Source organism: Taudactylus pleione, unplaced genomic scaffold (genome assembly GCF_031769625.1).
Source record: "Taudactylus pleione unplaced genomic scaffold, aTauple2 ptg000032l, whole genome shotgun sequence".
NCBI lineage: Eukaryota > Metazoa > Chordata > Amphibia > Anura > Myobatrachidae > Taudactylus > Taudactylus pleione.
In genome coordinates, this window is record NW_028284434.1 from 39,868,740 (window position 1) to 39,891,793 (window position 23,054).

Genomic DNA, 23,054 nt, shown 5'->3' on the forward strand with positions numbered 1-23,054 from the left:
TGGGGATGTCCCAAAGCAGTATCCTTTAAGGGTGGGGACGCTCCTGTGCTGTAAGGAGAATCCGCCGCCCGAAGGAAGCATCCTGAGAGGCGAAGGTATCAAAAGCATAATACCTTACAAAAATATGGACAGATGACCACGAGGCTGCCAATCACCGCTGAGGCGCCACGTCGAGCTGCCCACGAAGGACCCACAGACCTAGTGGAAGAGCTTTAATAGAGGATGGAACAGGAAGACCTGTGAATCCATCCTGCCAAAGTTAGCGTAGTGGCAGACCAACCCTTTTTATGGAAACCAGAAAGGACAAAACCGAGAGTCTGATTTCCTAAATGGACTGGTACGCTCAACTTAAATTCTTAGCGCCCGTACCACAGCCAAATAGGCCTCACCAGCAGACAGGACTGGGGAAGTAAAGGCCGGTACTATAATTTCCTCATTGATGTGGAAACTATACACCCCCGTAGGTAAAAAACCAGGGCAAGTGCAAAGCACTGCCCTGTTCCTAGGAAAGATGAGAAAAAGGGAGGTCTACATGATAGAGCCTCCCATTCTGAGATCCTACTGGCCAAATTAAGAGCCAGAAGGAATACAGTCCTAGCCGTAAGCCATTTGAAATCCACTGAGCCCAGTGGATCAAATGGCGGTCCTCAGAGAGCCCTAAGGACCACAGTCAAATCCCAAGGAGCCACAGGTGGAACAAAGGGATGCTGAATATAACGTACACCCTGCACAAAGGTGCGGACATCAGGAAGAGTAGCAATCCTACACTGAATCCATACTAACAGGGCAGAAACCTGCACCTTCAGGTAAGCAAGGAGAAGACCGTTATCTAAGCCTACCTGTAGGAAAGCCAACCTCTGTATATCTGGAATAGCCGAGGAGCCTAGCCTCTAGGGCGACACAACTGAAAGAAAGTATACCATACCTAATGGTAAATTCTTGCAGATAAAAGCTTCCGAGCTCTTAGCATGGACAGAGCCCCTGTTAACTATAGAGCTGGAAAAACTCCTAGACCTTAAGAGGACAGTCTCCACCGCCACACCGTCAAGGACAGACAACCCAGGTCTGGGTATCAGCCAGGATCCTGAGACAACATGTCCGGGCGTAGAGGCAACAACTTCGGAGTGTTAACTGAGAGGCTCCGAAGATCTGAGTAATAGTGCCATCTGGCCTACGCTGCAGCTATCAGCAGGAGCGTGCCTCCTTCTTGCTATTACTGGAGGAAGAAGGGATAACGGAGGGACGAGGTACACAACTTGGAAGGTCCACTGGACCTACCTACGTCTATCAGAAGAGTCTCATCTCTGAAAGGCTCCATTTGTTCGCCAGAAGATTGAACACCTCCTGATGAAGAGGACATTTCCCTGAATGCACGTCTTGACGGCTGAGAAAGCCTGCTTTCCATCTGAGGATTCCTGAATGAACACTGCCAATAACGGCAGGGATATAGCCTTCCACCCAAGCCAGAATTCGGGACACCACTGTTAGTGTCGCCTGACTTCGGGAACCTCCTAGGTGGTTTACATAAGCCATCATGATGGCGTTGTCAGACTGTACCTGCACGGTATTTCCGTGGAGGACCTGTCCTGCATGCTGGAGAACCTTGAATACTGCTCAGAGATCTCAGATGTTTATGGGAAGCGCAAAAACTACTGGTGTCCACCTGCCCTGGAACAAGTGTGGACCCGTCACTGCTTCCCAGGCACGGATACTGGCGTCCGTCGTCAGAAGGACCCTGTCCGCAATCCCAAAGGGGGTGCCCCTTGTTTAGGTGAGCTTTCCGCAGCCACCAGGCCAGAGAGAAACAAACCTCCGGGGAAAGTCTATTGACTTTATCCTATGGGGCAACTCATCCCATCCGGAGAGGATCAAGTTTTCAGAGGTTTAGAGTGAAGCTGGGTACTCTCCACCATGTCGAACAGCGACACCCTGGAACCCAGGAACCACATTGCTAAGTGAATAGACACTCGGCGACTCTGCAGGCAACTGCGTAACTTTGCCTGTAATGCAGAGATCTTTTCCTCAATCACAAAGATCTTCTGATGTTGGGATATGGAGCATCCTCTGTGAAGAATCAGAGAGGACCATTTCCAGTTTATCAGTCAGCCCTAACGTAGCAACCCAGATATTGTCCATTGCATATGGCACTGAAGTATCTCTGGAGACCGTGGTAACAACAGGAGGTAACCCGGATAGGGTAACAAGCGGACCCCCTGCATCCGCAGGTGGGCTGCCATAACTGCCATGACCCTGGTAAACCGTGAGGCGCAGAGGCCAGACCAAGGGGCAATGCCAGAAACTGGAAATGCTTATCGACCACTGCAAACCTGAGGAAAACACTGGTGTGCTAAGAAAAGAGGGATATTCAGGTAGTCACCCTGAATATATCCAACGACACCACAAAATTCCCAGGCTCCATTGAATGATGGAATGCAGGGTCCCCCTCCCGAACCGAGGAACCCTTAAGAATTTGTTGAAGGATTCGAGGTTGAGAATGTCCTGGTAAGACCCATTGGGTGTCTGTACCAGAAAGAGGATGGAGTAATACCTCGTTCCCCTTTGGGGCAACGGAATAGGTACTATAACTCCTGCCTGGAGCATAGAGTGTAACACCCTCAAAAATTACAGGGCCTTGTCCTGAATTGACAGAAGACCTGTAACGAAAAACCGTCTGGGAGGCTTTTACTGGGAGGAGAGGACATACCTTCAAGAAAATACTTCTCTTACCCCAGTGTCCATGGTGGTCAGACACCAGCACTGGGCGAACTGGAGAAGCCGGCCTCCAACTCTGGGGGCTCCCGAGAAGAGGCCCGTCCCGTGAGGCTGAAGGCTTATAGTCCAACTTGGGAGTAGGACGTCTTGTACTCCAAGCCTGTTTTTATGGCTGAGCAGATTTCCTGGCTACTGACTGTCTTGGAAAGCTGTATTTTAGACTTACCCTGGCCTCACAGGGCCGAAAAGACAAAGCCCCAGACCCTGATGGGACTGTAGCCGATGGCAGACACGCAGACGTAGCTGCTGCCTGCAGGGCCACAATTGCGTCCAGACGAGGGCCAAACAGGACTTGTCCCATAAAAGGCAAAGCATTCCAAATGGAATCTAAGTCCGCTTTCCAAGAGCACAACCACAGGGAGCGGCGAGCCGCTACTGCTGCCGAGGAGATTCTGGAAAGGAGTAGGCTATATGTAAGACTGTCTCATTATGAACGTGGCTAAGTCTCTGAGAATGTGCCACTATCCACCTGCTCTGCTGGAGAGTCAGTGTGCAGCGATCCAGTTACCTACCCAGCGCTCCATGGCTCTGGCCCCCCAGCACACGGCCATAGCCGGCCTGGAAGCCCCTCCAGCAAGGGAATATTGGATTTTAGATATATTTGCACCTTGCAATGTGTAACCTCCTTCAAGGAGGACCTGGAGGGCATGGGCAACGTAACACTCCTCACTAGGCGTGTAACATGAGAATCTACCCGTAATGGTAACTCCCATTCGGAAAAATAATTATCCGCAAAGGGGTATGCAAAAGGTCAACCGTTTTTGAGGCTGGAACCGCTTACCCGGATTTTCCACGCCTCCTCTAAATGATCCAACTGACCAGATAGAGGAATTACAGTGGCAACACCATTATCCTTAAAGAAGGCATAGTTGGATTTAGCCACGGGGGATATGTAATAACCCAAGCCGCACGGACTGCCCGTATAAGGCCAGGTATATAGACTTTAGACCCAGACCACGCCTCCTTTGCACTAAGGGGCTCGTGTCTGAAAAAGTCAATGTCACCGTCATCAGACGTCATGTCCTTACCCGTCTGAGACCCGAAAGGCCGTTTAGAAGGCCGAAATGGTGACTCCCCCTGTAAAACGTCCATCAGGTGCTATACCATTTGGACAATAAATTCACCCACACAGGCTCCTGCGAGACCTGGGGGGGGGCGAAAAACAGGATACACTGGGGTACCATCAACTGCCCAGGGACCCCTGCATGTGATGAGACCACCACTCGCTGCGATAACCCCTATGGGGAAACACAGGGGGTGTTGCCCACAAGGGCTGTAAGCATCTTAGCCAGCCGAGGGCAGTCCCCTTTTTGTGTAGGCACAGTGACAGAAATGGGGCATGATATATAATACAACATGCCCTCCATAAACCCTCAGCGTCTACATATCCCTCCGCTAACTGCACATGATATCAGTACATTATAGCTGGAAGAGGATATCCTCGTTCACTTTCAGACATGAGGATTGTGAACGGAGCGTATGTGACCTTCCACACAGAAAAACCATGTTTACTGTGAGGTAATAAACACCCTGCAACACCGCACCGCAAGGGCTGTAGCAGAAGAAGAACAGGGATAGGAAAAAGGCTGACAGTCACAAATGATAGTACAGGCAAACAGCGCTAGCATTTAAGTCACATACAATGCACAGATAACATCCTGCATTACAAGCCCTGCGATCAACTACACAGACCAGAGCCTGGTAGGAAACAGTGCTGCATACACTAACCTTACTGAAGGAGAGGTATGCGGGGGACCCGGACCGCAATGGCATCTGTATCAGCTTCCAGCAGCGTTTGCCATCCCCAGCACAGTAGTGAGAAAATGGCCACCGAGGAGCAGAGAGGAGGCGGGCCCGGGGGAGGAGCGCTGACACAGCCCTCTCAGACCGCTGTGGAATTGCACTGTGCAGCGGGGGAGACGCTGGCTGTGAGACAGGGAAGGCGTTCCTCCCCTGGCCTGCTATTAACCCCTGGGACGCCGCGCTGTACCGCACATGCTGCGGTCCGCTGTCCCTGGTGGTCTAGTGGAAGGCGCAGGATCAGTACCTGGCCCCACGCGCAGCCGGTCCCCAGGGAGCCCCCTGCCTGGTGACCAAAAAGGACTGTGTTACCGGCGGGTGCCCACCGCGGGACCCCGCCGCTTACCTTGTTCCCCGTGCATCCGGCCACAGTCCAGGTAGCCGGGGTCACCGCTAGCTGTGACCCCAGCTACCAACCAGCATCCCCGGAGCGGTACCGGCGTTCTGGTACCGGCGGGGTGTAGGAGTGACAGCATGGACGTCAATAGTGACTGTCCTATGCTGGAGCACTCTAGTTGTGCAGCCACAGCTGCGAAGAAATCTTCAGGGGCCTTGAAAAGACCCCCCTCTGTACGGTGCGACTGGTCCGGCCAGGCACCGACGAAAACTGAGTGGCTTGAGGCTCGTGGGCGGGGTATAGGAGAGGGACCCCAGTGCATCCTGGGAGGCTGAAAATTTAACTCTGTGGTGCCTGGATGTCTGCAGCCATCGCCTATACCCCAAGGTATCCTGTGGATACCCTATGGACCCTGAAGTAGAAATAGCCATCATTCAATTAAAGGATTTTTAAAAAAGATATTTAAAATTAAAATGCATAGAAATGCTGCGTACAATGAATGTGAACGCTACCCACCCACACTCTAGCAATTGCCCCCAAATGCAGGCTAGCTAATACATGAATTCAAAATTGTTTGGAGTACACTGTACTATAAATGTGGAGGTGTTGGATGACATAATCCAGAATGTGGAGGGGTCTGATGGCATATAAAGGGGCATGTAGGGGCTCTTATGGCATAAAAAGGGACAAATGAAGGCTCTAATGGCATATAAGGGGCATATGGAGCAGATGGCATATAAAGGGAAAGGCATGTGCCTTAAATCTAAGATAAAATTATTGTAACCCTACTGTGGTTTGGACAGGGCCCCATATCAGGCGCCCTGACTGGGAATAAAAAAAAGTGTGTGGATGGGGAGAGAGAGAGAAGATACACAGGCCAGAGATGTGAGAGAGACATGAGGGGTGGGGAGAGAGAAGGATGAGAAAGACAGACAGACGGGGAGGGGGGTTCAGAGATAGAAAGGTGGGGAGAGACTGAGTAAAGAAATAAATCCCTGCAAGTTCCTAGTGAATTAATAGGAGGAACTATGTAGTTTGCAGAATCAGGACAATCCTGCACAGATAGCCAGCATGATTATGCATCACGGGGGTGTGGTTGTGCACTTTTGATGTGTAGACATGCGCCCCAACCCATCTTCCTCCCTTAAAGGGACCCGGTGGATGCTGCAAACCCCCTGCCATTTACTGCTGCTCTAAATGGAGACACCACCCAACCTGCTGGCCCAATTGGGACTGATTGACAAAGCCCTCAACGCTGGATTGTCCCACCTACAACAGTACCGTTGCAAGTTATGAATTGGGTTCAGATCACAATATGGATGCCTCTTTTGTGTGCAGGCAACAGGTCCACTTTTAAAGCCAGTTCTGAACACATTGCAGAACTAGAATAAAGTATTATTTTACTACGTAACCTCTGCTCTCAGAGGTTCTACTATCGCCCAATACAAATGCACACTATTTTGCTTGAATTTCCTGGCGTCTGGCAGTTCAGCTAGAAAACGCAGGGCACACAGGTCTGGCACTCATATAGTCCTCATTATACATTGCAAATATAAAAACAATATCAATCCTTATAAAAAGAAAATAGTGGCAGGTTTTGCCTTTAATCCACAATTTCTTCACAATCAAGGCAATATACCAACCTATTCCCTGAACTCAGCCTGAGATCCCAGCTGACAAATTAAGGGTTATCGGTCATGTACTATCAGTATCATTCAATTAAACTGCCCGACAGTACCTGATTCATCAAACTGATTAACTGCCCACAGACCCTAAGGGCTCTGTAACAATCCACAGCCTGGGCAGGAGGGGAAATGGGAGGGGGGGGGGAAAGCACATACACACTTACAAAACAAAAATAGCCGAAGCCCACACCAATTTACTGTAGCTCTTAAAGGTCTTCAAATGTAGATGCCGCTGAGCACAGACGACATTCCCTATTTTTACTGCGCAAATAAACCAGCTAGCACAAAGGAACACAGTGTTCATTCTAGTAGAATTGTTCCAGCTACAGCTATATCGCTGTAAAGTGCATTACCAGGCCGTGAAACAGGAAAATGAGTATTATGCAATGCTATGAACACAGCAAGCTCCTATATAAATATATACACTGCCATGTAATTCACCACTCATTGAGAAGGCAATTTTGTAGGATAATTTCCTTGATTACTAATGTTATGTATGTGGTTACATTTAACACTACGAAGTATGCAATCTTGTCTTGGAAGAAGGTTTGAAAGTACACTTTATAAGTATAGAGCCTATCAAATCGACTAGCAATGATCACTGAGGTATGAGTCACTTCCCCAGTATGCTGATAGACTATATAACATGCAGAAAAACATAAAAAAAAACCTCTCCTCTCTGACCGCTAACATTAGATCAATGTCACAGGTATTTACCAAATGTGAGATTTCTCAGGATAGGGACATCCACATAAGTACTAGATCATTGGGAGAGGGGTGGTCAGGCACCAAAGTAATGCCACTATATCAGCTGTTCTCAACCTGGGGTACTAGTGCCCCCCAGGGGTTCTCATCGTGACTGTCAGGGATATTTGAAAACATTTTTGTAATGTTGATGCTGGACATAAGGTGGTAATTAGACACACATGGAGAGCAGTGCCCTAGAGGGGATGTAGTCATTAGGTTGACAGTGACTACATTCATGTCAATGCCACAATGTTGAAAGTTATGTCGACATTGTTAAAATATCAGCGGACTACATTTCGTCATGTCCAGAATGGCGACATATGAAATGCCGGCATTGTCAGAATGTCAACATTAGTGTAAAGCTGCGGGATGGGAGGGTTAGACACTAGGGGGAGAGTTAGGGATTGGGGGGACTGTGCTTATCAGAACGCTGGGGCATCAGATGACTCCATTGGAGCTGACAGTCATGTGACCGTCAGGACATGGAAGGCGCCGCAGCCTCCGGGCCCTGATAAGTGACCGCTCGGGGCCACCAGGGATGATAAGTACACATTCTATTATGTCAACATTTCATCAGTGTCTACTTGATGGCTGTCCACATGGTCAATGTCGACATTATGACCATGTCACCAAATCACACCTAACCTTATGTCAACATTTCATCAGTGTCTACTTGATGGCTGTCCACATGGTCAATGTCGACATTATGACCATGTCACCAAATCACACCTAACCTTGTCCAAGGGATCTTTAGCCTTATGCAACACTTAACAAAATGAAAAAGTATATCCCTGTAAAATAAATCATGTGTGTATTATAGTTTTATTGTCAATTTAAAACTTTTCATGAATTTTAATATATGAGAAATAAAGAAGTACAATACATATTGCCCTTGTGCAATTTTTTATAATCTGGTTTATAGTACATTTTTTGCTTTTATATATAGCGGAATCAACTTGTATTTCATGTTTAAGTTACATTTTTAAATCTATACAGTGGAATATTTAGCTTATACCTATTTATGTATAACAATGGCTCATCAGGTATTTCTGGTGATAAAATACAAGCCATAGAGATGCTGCCAATTAAACACGCAGAAAGACAAAACCATGTATTACTTTTTTCTTTTCTTTTTTTATTATTTTAGGATGTTTTTGTGCTTTTAATTTATGAGATTTCTAAAAAAAAAATGTATCTAATTCTATCTATATGGTTACGGCTGCCCAACGGCAGGGCCGGACTGGCCATCTGGCCAATGCCAAGAAGGGCTGATGGCCTGATCCGGACTAAAACCCTACCCGAGTAGCTTCGCCTCCCAGGCACACTACTCAGCCGGGATACTTAGAGACAGGGGCGTGTGGCGAGGCCACGACATGTGCGACAAGGTTAGGCCTCCATCTCTTTTCGCGAATGCCCACACTTATGGCGCACGTAGGGATGTATGCTAGGGCTGGTCTGGAGTCCCAGTCAATCCCTGCCAACTGGTAAACAATTCCCCATGATATACTATTAAATACATTTATTAACAAAACTTGTATATTACACTTATTTTGTACATTTATACGGTGAACTATTAATACTTATGATCGCAAGTACAGAGTTCTGGATTGTGAGCCGCAAGAAAAGCATCTTCATCCACTCATAATACAGTAACCTGGGCTGAGTCCTCGAACTCGCTGATGTTGCAGCATCCTTAGGCAACTTCATGGTACACCCGCCTTGCTCAAGGCAGATATATTCTGCCGATGTTGACCATGAACTAGTTGCAGTCTAAGGTAAATGTTCTGCTTATTCTGAAGCAAATCCTTGCAGACCTCCAGCAAATAGCTATAAACAGAAATTAAGCAGCCGAAAACCTTGATAAATAAGACAAGCTGGTCAAAGAGGCTGATTGGACGTTAAAAGAAAACCAAAAAAATATATACAGTATATATCTGTCTATCACAGGAACAAAAATAGCCAGAGCTCAATGAAACTTTAATGAGAATGATTACGGCAGCAGGCTCATTTCTGTAATAGAACTTCTATAACAGACAATTTATTTCTTTTTAATTTGAGGAGAATGTAGTGTTACATCCCAGGAGTACGACTAGCTATAACAGTAAGGTCCCAGAGTAGTGCCCTCCACTGATAAACTAATTGAAGTCATGATCTGCCATGTGCATTCCAAACCTGCCCTGGCAGTAACGCTTTTACATGAGGAAGAGCCCGCAGGATAGGGATTCCCCTGTTGGACCACAAAAGTAGAGCAGATGTTTATACGGCTGTGGGCACTTCTGTTCCGTCATAGAGAAATAGTTGGAGGTAAGTGATCGCCAAGGACACCGCTGGGACTTACTAAACGAGGCAGTTATTCTGCAGACTATTCTGTAAAGACCGGTTCCACTTCGTACGTCAGCAGTTAAAATATGCTGTTATCATACATATTCACCTTGTGGCACGCATGCTCTGTACAAGTGTCACTCAATCCTATAGAAATTATGTGTATAATTATCCCACAGCCCTTAGTCATAGACTAATCCTCTTCATAAACAGCTACAACAACAACACCGCCCCCTGTAGACTTTCAAAAAAAACGACACCATATTGTGCAGGCCACTTCTCTAGGTAGAAACCACCAATGATGGGGAATTGTCAAAAATGTGAGATTAGTGTTAGAATATCAATGTGGCACATATACAGCACTTTCAGAACCATAATTCCTGATTTCCTTCTTCCACTAGAAAAACAGTACAAATGCTATAATAAAGCAGGACTCAAACATTAGTTATTCCACGTTCTAAACTGCGAGGCAAACAGTCTTTAACCCGTAGGCTGCTAAGTGGGACTAATCCTCTACTTGATCTCTTGTTTATTTTATTATAAGAAGATCCCCAAGAGGGGCAGTGCCTGTTTTTGAAAACAAAATTCTGTACCTCCCATCTGTGAAATACACGAGTCTTCAATTTTCAACAAGTGGTGACACTTTATCTGCTGATCACTCATAATAAGCAAATACAAAAACAGATAAAAAAAATAAATAAAAGCATTAGGTAGATATCTATACTCCTGGCACCCCCTTCACCAGTGTAAATAGGCGATACTCCTGACCGGACACCAGGGGCAATTCAGAAAAGTATGACAATTTCTCTTTCTTCAACTGATTGCCCAACGTTAAGTAAATAAATGATAAATAAGAATAATTTACTTTCATTGCACCACCTTCTGAAAACTATTGTGCATTCCGGGCCTCCGCTGTCACTTATAGCAGGGTGCATGGAATGACAGTGCCCTATGCCTCCAGCCCATAGCAGCTGCACCCACTATAGTTACAAGCCTGGGTGCAACTATTGTCTATGAGACAAACTCCTGTATTTGCCCTGGTCGTGTCTCCAAACTGCAAGGCCACACCGCCAAACCACCCTGGCAATGCCCCTTCCTCCCCTCCCCCCCCCACCCAATTATATGAACATTCTGGGACTTGTAACATGTAAGCTTGGGATGGTCCTCGGCATCAAGGACATTTATCAGTTCTTCCCATTCCATTGTACAACGCACAGAAAAGGTATAGAAGGGACAGACTCAATAGATATATACTATTGGTATAAAAATAAAGCTCCCACTGTAGCCTATAAAGTAAATCTCAAACATAAGCGCTAATAAAAATGACACCTGTAACAAACATGCAATTGTGGCTTCAATGACATCATCTGTTATGTTCTTACTACATGCACCAGTTCTGTAATTCCGATAAGGTACTTTATCTCCTGTATAAATGGGATCACAGGCTCCTGAGCAATTCCTTTAGGTAGAGATCACAGATAAAAAATGTGGCTGCTGCTCTGACAAGCAAATCGGAGATGAATAAGTCTTCATCGCTACACTAAGTGGATCCTTGGGGTGATTCTCCAACGTTTAGTAACACCACAGGCATATCAATTATAGAACAAATAAATCAAAAATAAATAACCAAAAGGGTCACCTAGCAAAGATGCGATCATTAGAATTCCAGCATAATTGCCACTGCTATTTCACACAGATTAGTAAATATATCCTCTTTCTTTTAATGCCGCAGAGAATTCAAAATATTGGATGATGTTGTGTAGCTGCAATCACACACTCTTTTCTGCAGCCACTCCTGGCTGTGTCTAATTAGGGTGAAGTATGTTAATGATAGAGCGGTGCGGCCGGCAGACGCTTAACGCTGCCGTATTAATTGTGTTTGTGGAAAGAAGCATGAGTTGTGCTTATCCAAGGTAATTAGTGATGGATTTGTTAATTAATACCAGAAAGTCAAACTGTCTTTCTCTTGTCTAGTGTAATTAGCTGAAATAGTTGAAACTTTTTCCCTTACTGGCAAACTGACATGATAGAACTAGACCAGTCCTGATTTAGAACATGACAACAGTGATGGCTAAATGGTGAATCATTTGTATATTCAAAGCATGACCTGGGGGTATGGTAATGTTCTTCACCGAAGGCCCATCATCTGTAGAATAGAGTGCTCTGCCTAATGAGGACCCATTCCTGCTATATATTGGGGTAGGGTCATTTAGTGTCTCACAGTGTTGCAGACTCACGCACAGCTGTGAGGACTGTGAAAGCCAATAGCGTCCTGTACAGCAGTAGCTTCCACCAGCAATTTATCACATAACAGTTAAAAAATAAAAACACAATAAAAGACTATTTAGTTTAGTTGGATCCCGTGAGATATTTTCCAACCAAGTTAAAGAAAGTAGAAGAAAACAACACTGGTGGAAGTGGTACATATGTCTGCATGGTGCCAGGGGAGGTAAGAGGGGATTGGAAATCAGTCTAAATTAGACATTTTTGGCCAATTTAGCCCACGAGAGCACTTCATTTGTTTGACGGTTTTGTGAGAAGTACTGGTTTGAATCCTCAGCTAACAGTACAAGTGCGTTGTGAAAATGATATAGGGGCAGGACAATTTCTCTCTCTCACAATGTAAATAGCTCCATTCAAGGCACTTAACACAGAGTGAGAGGAGAGAATAAGCATGTAACACCCTCAATGCAAATCCCCGCAACGTTTTCATTCTGTAAGCACCTGGCTGGACGAGTGATGGATGTTCTTTCACCTTTTTTTTTTTCTGTCAGTACAACAATAATTTTTTCACTATTACAATAAGACAACAAATACAGCACTTCACAAAACAGGTGTTTACAAGCAGTTTGCCACCTAAAAATATATGTACAAAACTCATTGAGAGGTGCAAAATTGCCAACAAACAGGGGCCATCTTACATAATCCTGAACTCCTCTACTATATGCGACCAAGAGGAGCCTTAACACAGGTGCCAGCTTTCCTGGGGATGTAGGGGGGGGAGTCAGAGGGTCCTATACCACTTTTGTGCCTGTGTGACCAATTTTCTATTTTTAGGCTGTTTAAATGTTTTTTTGGGGTTTTTTTTCTTTAAAATAAGGAAATGACAAAAAAAGATTAAACAGGAAAAAATACTCTCTAAAGTGCATAAAGAACTACTTTTTGGGTAGAGGTTGAAAAGTGAGTGCAAATTGTAAGGAGTAATCAGGACACAAAAGTAAAAACACTCATGCAGTCTTTGGTACTGTAAGTTAAAGGATGGTATTTCAATGAATGGAGGTGAGGCACACAAAAAGTGACAAGGCTCTCTCCAGTGCCTCCACCCTTACCTATAAAGGCCAACTTATTGCTGTGGGCACCAGAGAAAAGCAGGAGTTACTGTATACAGTACATTAGTAGAAATATAATGATGGGTGGGTGACAGTACATCACAGCAAAGGAGGCAGGGGCGGATCTAGACTGGTGTATTAGGGGGGGGCGAGTTAATGATTAACTCTGCCCCCCCCCTCGTGGCAACCCCCCCACTCCCCCGCAGCAAATCCCCTACTCCCTCGCGGAAACTCCTCCCCTCCCTTTACTTTCACTTACCTCCGCTGCTACGATGATGATCTCCCTGCGGGCTTCGGTCAGCTGCTTTCCCATCCTGTACTGTGACCCGGTCAGCTGTTTAATGCAGCAGCTGACCAGGGTCACAGTGCAGGAGCCGGGAGACCAGCTGACTGGAGGGAGGACATCACCGGAGCCTGATCTTCGGTCCCCGGATAGATGCAAGTTGATTTTTTTTTGTTTTTGTAGCAGTGATCAGCGTGTGGTCTATTTAGACCACACAGCTGATCACAGGGTGTGAGGAGCCGGCTGTGATCGCTTCCTCCCCGGCTCCCGGGTCAGGTGACAGCCTGTCACTGACACATCCCCCTAACTGGGAGACGGGAGCTCCGATCACAGCACAGCCCAGCCATTATCATCTCTCTCCTCTGAACTTAATGATGACCACCGAAATACTGCGCACGGGTAATTGTTTCTCCACTGTATGCTTGCCATAACATTTCATGAGTTTAATTCCCGCTTTTTCCAAGTTTAACACAAAATTCTATCACACATCTCTGACGTAATCTCACAAACACGTCAACCTCATCCACTATGACGAAACATACGAAGATCTTCCACTCGCTGTGACCAAACAAAAAAAAAAAAAAAAAGACTACAGCAGCCCAACCACAGGTTCTGACACATCGATGTATAAGCTTCACAATAACAATAGCTTCCCATAGCGTTGTCACATCTGCCTATGGGACAGAAAAAGAGAGACAGTCTCATTACTTTTCAACCAGCCCTCATATTTATACTCCTGCATCTTTCATAAATGTATAACTAACTCATGAGTCTCAATGGCTTTAACTAAGATCCGAACCACCTGGACGGTTGTTTCTCATGGGACACGTGTCCCTCAGTTGCCCCTATGTGTGACGGCAGGTAGGTACGATGTTCTGCCAACAAAAGTTAAGCCTACACGTACAGTAAGTCACCAAAGACCTGACCTCTGTGGTAGTTAAATGTTTTGGGTACCATTGTATCATGTCCCAGGAAAAGCAAATAATCACTCCTACCTGAAAATAATACTGTAACATTGTACCTAAGCATAAATATGTATCACACCGACCTATAAAGCAGCCAGGGGTCTTCCAATGGCTGAAATCACTAACGTGATGGGGTGGACTGCTGCCTCATCAGGACAGGGAGTGATTTTGGACTAAGTGGGACAAGTGCCTCCCTACTGCCCAGTCATTGGTAAAGCTTTTTATGCCATATATATAGCCTCTTAAGTTTATGCCACATTATACAGTATTAATGTTACGTTTTTAACTTAGCATATTCAATGTGGTAATTAAAATGGAATTTGTTATTATTAAACACAATAGAGATGTTAATTACATTTTGGTGTCAGCTGAATCCACAGTATTGGTACTTGGGGTAATACGGGCCCAACGGCAGGGGCAGGGGCAGAGCAGCAATTGACATGCAGAAGTAGCCCTCTTGCCCTGGAGGGCAAAGGGTAGGATCAATGCCTAACTCCAGGGTAGTGTAACTCAACTTCATGCTGACATATTAAACGTTAGATTGTAAGAAAGCATTAAACTGTGGGGTTCAATTCAATTAGATGCAAGTTTGCAAAAACAAGCTTGCGCCATAAAGCTTGCATACATATCGGCAATGCGCGCATCTACAAAATGTAAGATTCAATTAACAATGGCAAATTGCGGGGCTTGTGGTGATGTAATGTTTTTTGTTACGAAAAGTGACCTGGGCGATTTCAATTTGGAAAAATACTCACAGCCAGATTGTTCAGGCAGATACAGAGAAACAAACACACAGGGCTGGCTGGTACAGACGTGTCCTCTTACACTACTGCTGCCGTCTCGCCAATCTGCCCTTCCCGGCGTGCCAAGTCCTGTGTGATGCGACAAGCATCTTTTTCATGTCTTTTTCGCTCTAACATGCGTCTTTGTCTGATGCAACAAACCCATCACGAAACTGCACTGATTAATTTGATATGTAACACTTGTCTGAATCTGTATACTAACTGCTATGATGTAGTGACTGTGGCTTTGTATACAGACTCAGACGCACACAGATATACAAGTGTCTCACATCACATTCATCAGTGCAGTCTAGAGAAGCTTGTGGTCACATCCAATTGCGGCCAAGATGCATTTTCGGGTGTAAAAGACACAAATAGACAATCAGAGCAAGCAGAGTCGCACGGGATCTCTCGTGCCAGGCGTCTCATGCCGCATGGCATATTGAGGCTAGAAATACGAGGACACATCTATCTTCTGCGCCTCCCAGAGTGAGGTTGGCACATGCACCCTTATTTAATAGCTGAAGTGAAAAATATTATTTTGCAGATAGGGGCACCTGAGTAGCATGGCGCCCTCATACAACACTGACCAGGCTTACTGTGTATTAAGCCTAGCACAAACACCACGCAAAGCTCCGTAAGACTGCCAAACAAGCTCAAAATAATATACCTTTATCAAAATGGAAAAAAAAAAATGTTGCAGAAGTGATTAATATGATAATGACAAAAGACGGGCCATTTCCTTATCTGAAAGGCTAATTACCTAACTCACTTTGTCTACCATCTAGATTATTAAGAAGATTTTGTTCCTCACTAACAAATTCAAGTTATGTTTCAGAAAAATGGATCTTGGCTCACTCCCTGGGGCACATGAGCCATTAGCAGAGACGCAGCTCCTGGAGGATACCCACGAACCTTAAACTAAATGAGAGACAATGAAAACATGACAGACTGTACAATCTATGCAACTCTGCATCTCAATCTCTTCCTTCGCACAGCTAAAAAGCCCTAGGGCAGACCTTGATCAAACCGCAGTGACTTAACCAACACTGCCTCATTCTTTTGCAAAAATAAAATGAAGATAAATTGGTTGAGGTTACATTTGAGGTAACTGTGATTTAGAGTAACCTAGGTACAACCACAGCTCAGTCTCAGGAGCTTCGGTACTCCACCACATTCTGTATGGTAGTCGTCACTTCCAGGTCCCTAGCATGAAGGGGAAATAAGCTCAACCCAGTCTGTATATGTAAAAGTAGGGAGAGGGGTGGGGGTAAAGGAAGTATTTGTCGCATAGACAGGAAGAGAGGATTACGTGAACTTACTGCATGATTGCAGGAAGTGTGCTATTGACCTGAACACCGAAGCCTGCACTGTGCTCCGTGCACTAAAATATAAGATGCACCTGCTCCATAGGGATAAATGTTAGGGGACACGCTACAAAGGAACAAAAGTAATGGGGCGTGCTACAAGGGGACAAATATAAGGGGGCGTGCTACAAGGGGACAAATATAAGGGGGCGTGCTACAAGGGGACAAATATAAGGGGGCGTGCTACAAGGGGACAAATATAAGGGGGCATGCTACAAGGAAACAAAAATAAAGGGGCATGCTACAAGGGAACAAAAATAAGGGGGGGCGTGCTACAAGAGGACAAATGAAAGGGGGTGTGCAACAAGGGGACAAATTTAAGGAGCTGTGCTACAAAGGAATAAATGTAAGGGGGCGTGTTACCAGGGGACAAATTTAAGGAGCTGTGCTACAAGGGGACAAATATAAGGGGGCGTGCTACAAAGGGACAAATTTAAGGGCTCGTGGTATAAGAGGACAAATGTAAGGGGTCGTGCTAAAAGGGGACAAATGTAAGGGTCCATGCTGCAAGAGGACAAATGTAAGGGATCGTGCTACAAGAGGACAAATGTTAGGGATCGTGTTTCAAGTGGACAAATGTAAGGGGTCGTGCTACAAGAGGACAAATGGAAGGGGTATGCTGCAAAAGTGAATAATGTAATGGGGCACACACTACCAGGGGATAAAAGTAAGGGACACACTACGAGGGGACAAATGTTGGGGGGGGTTGGTGCTACAAAATAATATGCATAAGAAGGAGGAAGGAGAGTCACTTTAAAGAGAAAAATGTAAGGGGGCTGAGTGGTCCAAAGTATAAATGTAAAGGTGGTGCGTTCACAAGTCACAAATTAACGCGGGTGGCACACTCCGGAGTGACAAATGAAATGGGGGGGGGGCCCCGGGCATATCAGCCGCTGATATTTCTTGCTCAAAATGAGCATCTTATTCACATAAATAAACTAACTGGGAGCGACTACTTTGCTGGATTGCACTGATCACTTTGATGTGCGACATTAGTATATCAGTGTGCGACTGAGTCTGAATGTGTATGAAGTGCCATTGTGCTTCATTTGTGACTTTAACAGCAAATTTATTTTACACCTGTACAAAGTCTCAGCCCAGCGTCTCTAATACTCTGAACTGCAACGTAAATGAGATGCATTGGTACGCTTTACCTGTGTCTCAGTCGAGGCGGGGGTCTTGCGCCGTATAAAGTGTAGATGCTAGGTGTATGTGAAAATGCAAAGACTAAGACAGGGTCTGTAACGTTATACAGAACTATACAGAGAAAACGTGGCAATACATTTTCTTAGTTGAAGATTATTCCATACTCACAAGTTCTGCTCTTTGCTTCTGCAGCCCTGAATCTTCCAAAGCCTGAGACAGCTGCGCCTACAACATAACAGAAAGAGCACATCAGGAGAGCATATATCAAACGTAAAACACCTAGGCCAATTGTAACCTACAGTACAGATCAGCGTAACACCCCGGTTACAGTTCAGGAAATAGAAGTGCCAATCAAACTAAAACGCAATGAGCGATGCTTTTCTTTATTATCAATTCCTAGTTATTAATAAGCCATATTTTCCTCAATGTGGTGACATCATCTTCAAAGACATTCTAAAAGATCAAGTGGAAAATAAATAGTTCTGCCAAAAATTTATTAATTAAAATTAATTAATGGAAAAAAAAAATCAGTAATAAGGGGATTAAAACCATTTAACATCCATTATGTTACTTAGACAAAGCAGCCATCTTATCGGAAAACTCATTGTACAAATGTTTCTAGGTGTATTTACTCTTTCCCATTGAGGTTTTATTGTATAGATTGATAAGCTCACATATAAACAAGTGCCGCTGCAAATTAATTTTCATTACTGTGCATTTAACTAGTCAATTTATCTTTTAAGTAGGATTCCAAATGCCGGAAGATTTTGGTCTAATGAGGATTCTGAGCGGCTCATAAAAGAAGCGGCTTCCATCGATACGGAAAGAAACAAAAACAGTTTTGGGCCAATTACCAGCTCTCTGAGACATTCCGAAATACATTTGAAGTCTGCTTTATTTGAACATTAATTTGTAGCATTAGACAATAGGAGATTATAAAGCGTTATCATGACTTTCAGTTGAGAATATTTCCATTATGTATTCCCAGTTTATCTAAACCTCTCTCAGCAAATTCTAATATAGAACAGTGACATAAGTACTAATATATACAATTATCAGTAACTGTGCTAGCACGGTAGCCTTCATCTGCAGTCTATAGAATACATAGAAAGTGACCGCAAACGTACAATAAATATAATGCGTCACAGAAAAAAACGTGGTTTCCCTTAACTATCTGAATTAGCGCTGGCCTCACAGAATACATACAAGCTTGATATAATGTGCTCCATGTCCCTATTTGGTGGCTTGGGTCAAAAAATAATCTGCAATGGTTGTTTTTGCTTATTTATAATACTTTTTTGAAACTAGGTAAAACACATTTCCATTTTCTTCCATTTATCTTTTTTTGCTCCTAGAACCATAAATACAGAAACATCTGCTCAGAAAGGCATTGCACCTCTCATTTTATCGGTCTGTTTGTCTATCCAACCATCTATGTATGTATGTATCAATGCTTTTCACGCAACATTTTAAAATACGTTTTTTCCATTTCTTGTATTTAGATCCATTAAATTTGGGGGTGTTTTTGGGCAACAGTTACACTTATGTAATACAAAATTATTGTCTTTATAGAAATCGAGAATAAAAGCGTAAAATATCTTGTACGCGGAGAATACTATATTATCTTGCCTTTGATTACTATTTAAGTTGAGCAATCTTTGGTTACTCTCCTGCACACTTCTATGGGATGCAAGGAAAAATAAGCAAAGATGTTGGGCGCAGACTGCCTTTTATACGGCTGTTCCAGTGGCACATCGCGCACATCCATAAGAATTTAATCCCCCTCCTCAAAAACAGTTACACATTTAACAGTGCAGATTAATACTTTAGCTCTAGATTCCAGGACAGTTGGGTGATGTACAGATAACAGGTGCCTGTTCAATGCCATGTGTAGCATACTGTATTAGAGGGGTATTTTTAGAAGAGGGAAAGGGGGATAAACATCTGATAAATGGGAGAGCCATTTATTTCAGTGTGTCAAGCAAAATATATGTTAATCTAGGTTTTCGCTGCAAATGTTTTGCATATTCCAGTTTTCCCACAATGTCAGAGGTGTGTCCTAGAATTAGGAATCACCAGGCAGGACAGGAGGGTTTCAGCCTCTATTACGGTTAGATCAGTGATGGGCATTACCACTGGGATAAACATACATTTTTCATGGATTTTAAGCAGCATTCTTTTTAACAAAGTGGAATCCAAGCTAACACATGAAAAATGCATAGAAGACATAGGCATTATGCGGAGAGAGAGGCCGATGAGAAAGAGCAGAGGTGCTAAAAGGAGAGAGATAAAGTAAAGAACGCGGAGGGGGAAACAGAATGAGCCCATGTAGCAGAAGAAAGGTTCCCAGAAAGCCCATAAATAAAGATTTGATTATTTGAGATTGTTACATTAATCTTTGCTACAGTGGCTAACATCCTATTTTAAGCTACCAGAACAAATACTAAACCGGTCTCCTTAATACAGACTTCCAGAGCCATTTGTCTACCCCGAAAGGAGACAAACAAGAGAGACATTATTAGATTACTAGTAATGAGACCTCAGTCTGCCCCAGACTCCACCCCACATCCCCTGCTCCCATACTTACTCCATTCATGGCGGTCCACTGGGTTCCAGTCTCCTTAGTGGGGAGCATTGGGGCACGCGGGAAAGCCCTTAGAGAAGAATTATATACATATATGTTTTCAGGCAGAGAAGGATCATATGAGCCCTGGCACACTTACCTACTCTCCAGGGAGGACATTTAAAAGCATGTGAGTATACATCAGTGACTATGTCCAATGAGGTTAAACTGTTCTTCACCAAAATCCTGGCAATTATTCCTTTACAGCACCTGTGACTGGCAATAAAACAGGACTGGATAAGAACAGAGCAGTGACTACCGGATGCCTAGGATGCCACTTGCCAGGAGCGTAAGAAATTACCCAAGCTGTGACTTTTGGTCAAAGGTCCTGGCCTCCGTCACGGAGCTCCCATTTTGTTGGTACCCAGAAGTGAAGCACACATGGCGATGCGACGCAGCTGGGTAAGTATTTCACTGTGCCAGGGACACCCGGACCCCTAGGTCCTAGGGATGGACATTGGAAGTCTGGCATTGAATGGATGCCGGGCTTCCAACATCAAATCAAGCCATGCAATGGCCACTAACCATCGCATCGCAACCATTAGATAATATAACCATCTCAATGGTTATACTTGCAGCCAAAAGGGGGTGGAGTTAATGTGAAAGTGGGCGGAGCCCCACGGCACTCCAGTCTACGTCACTGTGGGGGTGTGTCCAGCACTCTCCGAGATGCTGAACTGCCCCCAGCCTTCCCGATCACCGAGAATAGAATATATTTTTGTGCTGTTCTGATATGCAGAGCAGTGGAGTGTGCGCCCCCAAGCCAGCCATCGGATGGGCTTCGGAAAGCTGCATCCGATGGCTGGCAACAATTGAATTCCTGGTATTTGATAGAAAAAGTAGTTCCATCAAATCGGAAACATCGATGGTTGCTAACCATCACCTTCCGATGTCCATCCTTATTAAATCCTCTACTAGATAAGGGGTGAAACCTGAAAAGTGTGCTATCGTTATTATGAATGGTTTCTTATGGTCTCAATCCCACCAATGCACTGTAAAATGTATTAAGGGTGCGTCTAGAATCTTAAAACATGACAACGTATTTCACACTCATTACCATGCGCTACCGGTACAAAACACTGCAAATTAACAAAATGTGCCAATCTTCCCATCACACCTGTATGAACCACCCCTGGGGGTTTTGTGCAGGTTTATGAATGTTTTTAGTGGACCTGCAGGGAACAGGCGCAGTGCAGATAGCCATGAAACATTTAGTACATAGCAAATCAGAGGAACAGGTCTGATTAGTGATGCAGATTTATGACTACTTGGTATTCTTACAATGTTCTCTTCCAGCGCTCACAAGTGTAATTGTTTAGAGGCCATATTAATGCAGATGCAAATGTGCAATTAGTAAGCAATCAAAAGCAGGCAATGTCTGCCTTACCGGACTATCGATGTACACTTAGGACAAGCATTCCAAGGCACAATTCACCTTGTCAGATCAGATCATTAACATACCCCCACATCAACGTGCTAATCGACCTGCCTAAAAATACATAATCAATTTTGATTGACCTGTAAATGTAACCAATAAATACCGCTTGATGTGCCTAGTTTATTAAAGTGTTACATGATAAATACTTCTTAAAATATCTCCCAGCATGTATAATTACAGGAGAGGCTTTCGCAAAAGAAAAAAAAATAATAGGTGGAAAAGTTGGTGGGGGTCATTGCTAGACACTTATGAAAACAGGCAAAATATTGCAATTTAAAGGCTAAAATCACCTTTACAATGAAATCTTTGAACCTAACCAGTGATCCTATAACCTCCTCCTTTACCTTCAACTATGGGAATCCTTCCACAGACACACCTTCTCTACACTGCTGGTGTACACGTCTATTTTGCACCCCTACAACAGAGGGGTATGATATTTAGGAAGGCCATCAGCCAAGTACTATGCTGGGCCTGCCTCCTACAGTTGTCAATGATCATATTGGGACTGTCAAGGTTCCACTGACATTAGCCATAGGACCATTGAATGGGTGAGCCTGAAGCAGAACAATGACAAGAGAATAAGGTGGGGACAGCATAGGAGTCTGCTTGGGGAGGGCCAAATGAAAACATGACCTCAACTAGAAACACACAAACTTCTTAACAGAAAGGTGGAAGTAGCCTTTAAGTGGTTTCCTTATTATTTTCCTATCCATACTTACTTTGCAAGCCCTCAAGACTACCTGGATCCCTATTTCTAGTTATGCCGTCAGTGCTCTTAATATAACAAAAAAATAAATCTGACTATTCTATTCGGGATGCCCAAATCTGACACACCCATTAACGCCATATCTGGTTAGGGGAGAACCTTTTCTGAATGGATGAAATCCAGAAACAACAGAGTTCCCACTTTGCTTCTAAGCAGTGGCGTTATGAGGGGGGTGCGGGCCAAAATGCCGGCTCCTCTGCAGTGACAGTAGCTGGGTGCTGCAGTGTGACATTCTCCTGCAGCACCCAGCTATTGCCATAGAAGAGGAGCTGACAGCCCATCTCCGGCGATGATGGGGTGCCCCCAAAGTGACGTTATTGAAATCCCTGTGAGGTCACGCCTTTTTATTTTAGGTCTAGCCCCCTTTCCGCAACACGTTGATTTATCTGACCAATAGTACATGCTTACCAATCGCCTGCCCAATGTGCCTCAATGGATGTCACAGCTGGGCAGATATTTAAATTTGCCCGCTAGGTTGTACAAACAAGATGACAGATATATCTTTTAGATATATCAGCCAACTTCTGTGCTGCCGGGGGCGATCCGGTATGTCTGTGGACGACGTTGTTCACAGACATATCAGGTATACACACCAGCCAATGTACTACAGATATTGGCCGTCCAATGGAATGGCCGATATATCTATCAGTGTGTACCCAGCTTTAAAAGCTGGTTGGTACTTTATTCTCTCT

At 44.5% G+C, this 23,054-nt stretch overlaps 1 protein-coding gene across 6 annotated transcripts in view; it reads right to left on the reverse strand.

Moving 5' to 3' along the window:
* The window catches only part of MAD1L1 (mitotic arrest deficient 1 like 1), an 811,364-nt gene that overhangs the window by 487,651 nt on the left and 300,659 nt on the right, over nt 1-23,054 (reverse strand). For all 6 annotated transcript variants that reach the window (XM_088452027.1, XM_088452028.1, XM_088452030.1 and 3 more), the window contains one exon: nt 17,704-17,760. In XM_088452027.1, coding sequence (XP_088308153.1) covers nt 17,704-17,760 — 57 coding nt within the window. The remainder of the gene's footprint in view (nt 1-17,703; nt 17,761-23,054) is intronic.